Here is a 7922-nt window from a genome sequence, read left to right on the forward strand (position 1 = left end):
TGTTTAACCCATATTATTTATTTTGTGTCCAAAACAACAGAGATATTATTTTACATTTACATTCAACATATACGCTGTGAGAATTCAGCACTCTCATCAGCAACAACCTTAGAAATCATCATCATCACAGATGTCCAGATACACATCAAAAGCTTCGCGATTACAGTTTCCATCAGGAGTGAAAACGTATTTATGGAACGTCCCATCAACACAAATAGCTAAAAAAAAAAAGAAAAAAAGAAAAAAAAAAGATGCATGACCCTTTAGAAACAGCATGATCATTATTTCTTTTTATAACAGCTAAGAAGTCTAAAAACAGAACTGATAAAAAAAAATAAAAAAACTCACCAATGACTGAGTTGACATTTTTGGAGGTGTTCTTCCCAAAGGCACAAATGCAGGCACATTCAGCTGGCACTGTAAAACTGGCTAGAGACCACTGACTGTCCACATACTGCCCAATTACTGGCCCCACTTTTCCCACTCGAGCCAAGCTAAAGAGGAAACAAAATAAATGACAAAATGAGTTATTTATTGGGGCATGACAGCGGTACGTAAGTACAGACAGGTAGGAGACAACTTGGCTGACACTGTAGTGCTCCTTACAGCAACGCTTAAAATGTAGTTTGTGGTTGCACTGCGTTATGAAATGTGTCGTTTTTCAGTAGTTTTTCAAACTACTGAAACCAGTGAAGTAAGTTTCAGACCATACATTAAATCGATTGGCTGCACTTAGGCCTGTCTTGTTATCTCATATCATTAGCTCATTATGTTCTCATATCAATTTCACTCATTTAATGTGTAAGAATTATTGATTCCCATGCTGTATAACTCTTTTCCATAAATTAACACATGAACTTTGTTCCATATATATATATATATATATATATATATATATATATATATATATATATATATATATATATATATATATATATATAAACGTGTGTTAAACTGGACTAACAGAAAAAAGGGCACATGTTTGTTTTATTGCACTATACATTTATATTGTTTTCTATGTAAAAGTATCAGGTTAACTAAGGAAGGTTTACAGCTAATATGAGCCTTACGCTGATCGCCGATTCAGTTTGGTGTCCTTGAGTGCAAAAATGTGAACAGTGCCCTTGTCACTAGAAGCACAAAGGAAGGAAGAGTCGTGGCTGAAGTTGATGCTGGAAAACAGATTTGGGACAATGAATAAAATTAAGCATAAGAATTGGGACAGAAGCATTTTAAACTACTAAAAATATTGTTATTGCAGTTAAATTCATAACAAGCTAGATAATGGTGACTTAAATGGTTAGTGCTGTTAGGTATTTAAAAAAAAAAAAAAAAAGATCAAGGTTTCAGTTTTCTGAAAAGCATGTTTCCACTCTGATTAGACAACTTTAAAAATCCATTTAGAGCGAAAACAGGCTGGAATCATTCTTCTTTCAACTTTCTAAAAACCACCGCAATTCATAAATTGATTGCTGGAATTATATTTTTAAACTATAAATCCACATTGGTTTAAAAGATATATTTTTATGATCTGAATTTAATAAAGATTGTGTTATGTACAGTTTGTTTTGCACAATGAAAATGGATAAAAAACTAAAAATGTACAATTGTATAATTAGTTTTAAAACTATGTTATATTGCATTTAAACAGCAGAGTGTTAAACAGACAAAGGTAGTCTTGATCACATTGGTCATAAGTTCTTAACTGGTACCTAATAATAAATAAATAAACAAGCAAACAAACCACTACCAATATAAAGTAGCAGGATCAGTTCCTCTTCGTAGCTCCACAAGCTTGTCACGAGTAGCTGTGTCAAACAGCCGAATCAAGGTTCCCTTCCGGGAAGCAGAGGCTACTACACTGCCAGGCTGGTTTAGAGCTAAACAAGCTATTTCACTCTGATGTGCATTGATTGTGAAGGGTGCAGATGAAGTTCCAGGTTTTGTGTTAGAAAGGTCCTATTAAAACACAAACAGAGCTTGTTTTTGGTAGATTACAGCACAATTTATAACTTAGTTACCCTCATAAACTATGAAAAAGAATTCAGAATATGATTACTTCATTGCTGTCTTATGCAGAATTGTAAGTGGATCATCTTAAGGGGAAAATTGCAGAAAGTGATTCAATTAGGTCTGTATTAATTTAAATAATAACATTATTAAGTCAAACTACAGCCCAAAATGTGTCCAAATGTAAAATAAGACAATCTGTTTTCAATTCCACTGTCTGAAATCAAAGAATCAAAAATATTTGTTGACACAATACATTTATAAGCTACCTTCTAAAAACAAAACAAAACAAAACAAAACCACAAAAAATTACTTCCACTCGCAACTGCATTATTACACTACCTAAATCCTTACAGTTGTTAAAAACACTTAGTACTGAATGCATTACAAGATTTTCTCTTCTTTATAAATTCTTTTGGGTTTATTTTTTTTTGGTGGAATTCCACTTTTTTCTCAGTCCGTCTGATTAACATATTTCAGAATAACATCTTTCAGAGCACACTCCCATCACATACATGAGCTATATTTATTTATTTTAATGCACCTTTGATGTGTGAACTACTTTAAAGTGTGAACTACTTACCACCAACTGTAAACTGCCACATTTGTGCCCAGGGAAAACCAGCAATTGCTTCTCCATACTGGGAGACATGTCACACAGGCCTACAGAGATTAACATGGGTACTTTTGGTTACAAAACAAAATCATTATATTTAAATATTATTATAAATGCAGGCAAAAATAAATACCTTTTGCATTATCTCGAGTATCAAACTCAAACAACTTCACAGGGTTGTCTGGAAAACTGTACACGTAGATCCTGTTTTTCAGGACCATGATGATTCTTTACAAACAGAAAAGGGGAAAAAAACATTAGCTGCAGTTACAATCAGAATGATTTCACTCCCATTGCAAACTGGGTTTACTAGCATAATGTACAAACATTTAGCTGTTTGCAACAATCCAAACAAACAAAATCTATTTAAAAACAGCACAACAAAACAAATTACAAGTGGTTTCTTCGAAATGTAACACAAAATGCCACTTTTTATGACTACCGCAGTTTCAGTTCTGTAACCCCTTCATGATAAACGTCTTTACTATTTAGTAGAGCACCACTTCTTATATAAGTAAGTAATTGTACTAATATAATAATAAACTTAATTTGCAACAGGGGGGGGGGGTGAATAAGTTTGATTGCAACTGTATATACTTAACTCTTAATAACTGTATAACTCTTAACTCTGTATATACTTAACTCTTAAAAAATAAAATGCTTTGCTTTCAGAGGCTCATAAGAGAAAATACTGTCTAGTTCTTACTTGTCATGTCTCATGCGCACAGCCAGAACTGGTTTGGTGAATGTGAATTCTAACACCAATTTGTCCTTGGTGTCCCGTACCTCTTGAGCATCATCCCAAATTAAAACTGTGACAGAATAAATGGACAGTCAGGAACTGGATTAAGACAGTGGAATACGTTCACAAGCCATAAAAGGATTTAGTTCACACTGCGTATAACAATATCTATAAACAGTGTGTACAATCATTGAAAATACAACATTTGGCGGGTTATTGCTTTTATAAAATGACCAAATTCAATAAATTATAAAAACTATACTGTTCTGCTTTTGTGACCCAATTTGTATGAACACAGTTATAAATACATTAATACTGGGGACTGTTCCCACAGCAACTTAGTTAACCATTACTGGACACATGACCTTAGTGCTAAACCATGATATCCTACCGCCTCGGAAGCTGGCAGCTTGGAGGATATCAACAGCTGGTGTATTCATTAATAACCTTCCAAATGTAGCCATCTCCTTCCCATCTGACCCAATCAATCTTGAGCATGTAACAGATGATCTGCTGACTGTGCAATTATAGAGAAAAGCTAGCACCTTGGAATAACAACCCTATGCATACTCTTAAACAGATCACTCATAGCTATGAACATCAATGGCAACACACAAAATTAGAATCTCTATGGTTTGAATGGCATCATAGTCAAGCCTTAATTAAAACCTCTAATAGACAAAAAGAAAAAACTAGAACTAGATTTCTTTTTAATACTGTGACAAAACTCACCACCAGTCACAAACAAACAAACTCAGCAATTCCTGCTGACATTAGCAGTAATGATTTCATGACCCTTTTTGATGATAAAATATCTGACTAAAAATTCAGTAATGCAGTTAGTTGATAAATGATAAATCAGCTTTAATTGTACACTTAGCGTATTTCCATTCAGTTACTGAAAAGGACTTGGTTAGCATAATTAGCATAATCCTTTTCCAACACAGTTGTTTAAGCATGTTCTGCCTAGGGTCATAGAACCAGTACTGGCCATAGTAAACTCACACCTAAATCTCTTAGAATCAGCAACTACCCAGCCCAAAAAAAAAGCCTAACCTTGACCCCCATGACCTTGGTATTATTATGTCCTGGGCCCATTACTTTTTACTCTTTATATGCTGCGGTTGGGCAATATAATCAGGAAACATGGTATTGACTTTCACTGTTATGCTGAGGACACCCATCTTTACTTATCAGTCAAACCAAACAAAGACATTTGTTTCAATAAAATTTCTGTAATGCCGATCTGGTTGGAGGAGTTGAATAAACATTCTGTTGCTGTTCGGGACTCAGACACACTCTCAGTGTTTAAATCTAGGTTAAACTTACCTTTTTGCTCAAGCTTTCAGATTACCCACCAGTGTGCTGTACTGTTATCCTTTCTGATGTAGCTTGTTTCCATACTAACACTGTTCTGTACGGGTCTGATTACAAGTTTTTGATCAGTAAAGCTGTTTCTTTACTTCTTTTACAGGCTGCACATCAGTCTATTTAAACTCCTAAACACTTCTTAATTTCCTCTTTCTTTTCTCTCCCCCGTGTGCTGAGCTGCCCCCTGCTGTCTGCTCATGCCTACCCACTGGATCCTGTCCCGCAGGGTATTTCAAAAAGGCTTTTGACAGTGGCTCCCTCAAATCAGATTTTAGAACATGAACAACGCTCTTTATACAGATACATTATGATAAGAACACCACCGAATTATACCAGATATCTCTGAGAACTTTGGGTTGACGCCTCCACCCACAACAGCCAAAAGGTTTGAACGATGAAGCATAGAGCAGTGAGCAATGCTGCCAACCTGTTCATGGTCTGTGAAATACAAAAAAAAAAAAAAAAAAAATCAATACCAGTTATGTAAATGAAGTGAGCACTCGCATAGAATAACAATTAAATTCAATTAAACATTTTCCAGACATTTGACAACTGAATAAGGATACTATTGGTAGAAATAAGAAATAAAGCCATACATAATTTTTAGGTCAATTATTAAATTGTTTTTTTTGTAAACATTTTATTGGAACAAAGACAATTGGATATCACATTTGTAATATATATATAGTGGGGAAAAAAGTATTTAGTCAGTCACCAATTGTGCAAGTTCTCCCACTTAAAAAGATGAGAGAGGCCTGTAATTGACATCATAGGTAGACCTCAACTATGAGAGACAAAATGAGAAAAAAAAATCTGAAAATCACATTGTCTGATTTTTAAAGAATTTATTTGTTACAGGTCTGTGACAGCCAGAAATCTTGCTTGTTTGTAGGTGACCAAATACTTATTTTCCACCATTATTTGCAAATAAATTCTTTAAAAATCAGACAATGTGATTTTCAGAATTTTTTTTCTCATTTTGTCTCTCATAGTTGAGGTCTACTTTTGATGTCAATTACAGGCCTCTCTCATTTTTTTTAAGTGGGAGAACTTGCACAATTGGTGACTGACTAAATACTTTTTTTTCCCCACTGTGTATGTGTGTGTGTGTGTGTATACACACATATACATACACACACACACACACACACACACACACACACACACACACACTTATACCTAGGTGTCCTTTTTCCATAAGGGGTTCCACATTGTAAATTCGAACTCCAGATTCCATGGCACAACAGAAACAACCTGAAAAAACATAGACGTTGGAAAGCACAAGTAAAATATTTCCCTTGCACATATTTGCACACATTTCTCAATGAAGCATTGGTGCTTGTGATATTCAATCCACTACACCAAGCACTGATGGTGAACACACAAGTCAGTTTTTGTTTTCATACACTATATTGCCAAAAGTATTTGCTTGCCTGCCTTTGCACGCATATCACCTTGAGTGACATGCCATTCATAATCCATAGGGTTAATATGATGTTAAGCCACCTTTGCCGCTACAACAGCTTCAACTCTTCTGCGAAGGCTTTCCACAAGGTTTGGGAGTGTGTTTATGGGAATTAATGACCATTCTTCCAGAAGCGCATTTGTGAGGTCAGACAATGATGTTGGACGAGAAGGCCATGATCGCAGTCATAGGTGTTCTATCAGGTTGAGGCCAGTCATTTTTTTTAAAACAAACAAACTCATTTATAAAGACATGGATGAGCCTTACTTTGTGCACTGGTGTGCAGTCAAGTTGTTCCCGCAAAGGTGGGAGCATGAAATTGACCAAAATCTAATGGTATGCTGAAGCATTCAGTTCCTTTCACTGAAACCAAGGGGCCAAACCCAACTCTGAAAAACAACCCCACACCATAATTCCCCCTCTACCAAACTTTAAACTCGCTAGAACTACTGTTCTCCTGGCAACCACCAAACCTCGTCCACTGGATTGCCAGACGGAGAAGCATGATTCATCATTCTATAGAATATGTCTCCACTGCTCTGGAGTCCAGTGACAGCGTGCTTTACACCACCACATCCGGTGCTCTGCATTGCACTTCGTGATGTAAGGCTTGGATGCAGCTGCTCGGCCATGAAAACCCATTCTATGAAGCTTTATACCCACTATTCTTGAGCTAATCTGAAGGCCACATTAGGTTGGAGGTGTGTAACAATTGCCTCTGCAGAAAGTTGGCGACCTCTGTGACTGAGCTACTGTCGTTCCAAACGCTTTCACTTTGTTATACCACTGACAGTTGACTGTGGAATATTTAGTAGCATGGAAATTTCATGCCTGGACTTGTTGCACAGGTGGCATCCTATCACTGTACCATACTGGAATTCACTGAGCAGTCTGCAGGCCTAGGTGTTGGTTTTATACACCTGTGGCCATGGAATTGATTGGAACACAGAACAGAATTCAATGATTTGGATGGGTGAGTGAATACTTTTGGCAATATAGTGTATTACACACAACATAAATAAATAAATAAATTGGGAAAGCAGGACTAGTCCAAATGTAACAGATTTGCAGGTTTGGAACTGTTTAGTAGTCTCCTTGATACATGACTGAAACATGACTGCTTAATGAGTTCATTTAACGTGGAAGATTATTCCAATTTAAAGCTGAGAGAGGAAGAATAGCTCACTCTGATCCTGGTTGAAGTGCAGACTGTTAACTCCTCTCTGCTGAGCCATGCTTTCAACTGTGTGTGTGTGTGTATATATATATATATATATATATATATATATATATATATATATATATATATATATATATATACACACACACACACACACACAAACAAACACACACACACACACACACACACACGGAGAGGTGCAGATACAACAACGGCAAATTAGCAGCAAGTATTTATGGTCAGATTGGAGGAGATTTAATAAAACACTACGATTACTAATAATACTAATAATAATACAGTTTGGTTAGCAGTGGTAGTCTAGGTCGAGCTGGAAGGTTAGATAGCTAGCTAGCTAGCTTCTTCAACAGATCTTCTCTACCCACCGTTCGGTGAAAACGTCTCTAATGATCTGATCAGTCTTACATGAAGAGGATGTCCCCACTATTAAACACACGAAGAAAATACAGTCGTAAAAGAACCACACGCAACTGTTATTGTTTTCCTCGTCTTCTTCTTCCGTATATTTGTCTGGCAGGTT

The 7922-nt window shown here is 36.0% G+C and overlaps 1 protein-coding gene across 3 annotated transcripts; it reads right to left on the reverse strand.

Moving 5' to 3' along the window:
- Positions 1-7922, reverse strand: wdr45 (WD repeat domain 45). Of its 3 annotated transcripts, none has more exons than XM_072659124.1 (11): positions 7768-7922; positions 7391-7447; positions 5919-5993; positions 5073-5177; positions 3333-3438; positions 2760-2854; positions 2594-2673; positions 1751-1959; positions 1071-1172; positions 349-494; positions 1-218 (listed from the first exon to the last, which is right to left on the reverse strand). In XM_072659124.1, the coding sequence occupies exons 2-11, from the start codon at positions 7437-7439 to the stop codon at positions 109-111; spliced, it is 1077 nt and encodes a 358-aa protein (XP_072515225.1). In that variant the 5' UTR covers positions 7440-7447; positions 7768-7922; the 3' UTR covers positions 1-108. The 3 variants fall into 3 exon arrangements, with proteins under 3 accessions (XP_072515225.1, XP_072515227.1, XP_072515226.1); XM_072659126.1 differs by having other exon boundaries at positions 7808-7921; XM_072659125.1 differs by having other exon boundaries at positions 7874-7914.

This window comes from Salminus brasiliensis, chromosome 16 (assembly GCF_030463535.1).
Source record: "Salminus brasiliensis chromosome 16, fSalBra1.hap2, whole genome shotgun sequence".
NCBI classification, from domain to species: Eukaryota; Metazoa; Chordata; class Actinopteri; order Characiformes; family Bryconidae; genus Salminus; species Salminus brasiliensis.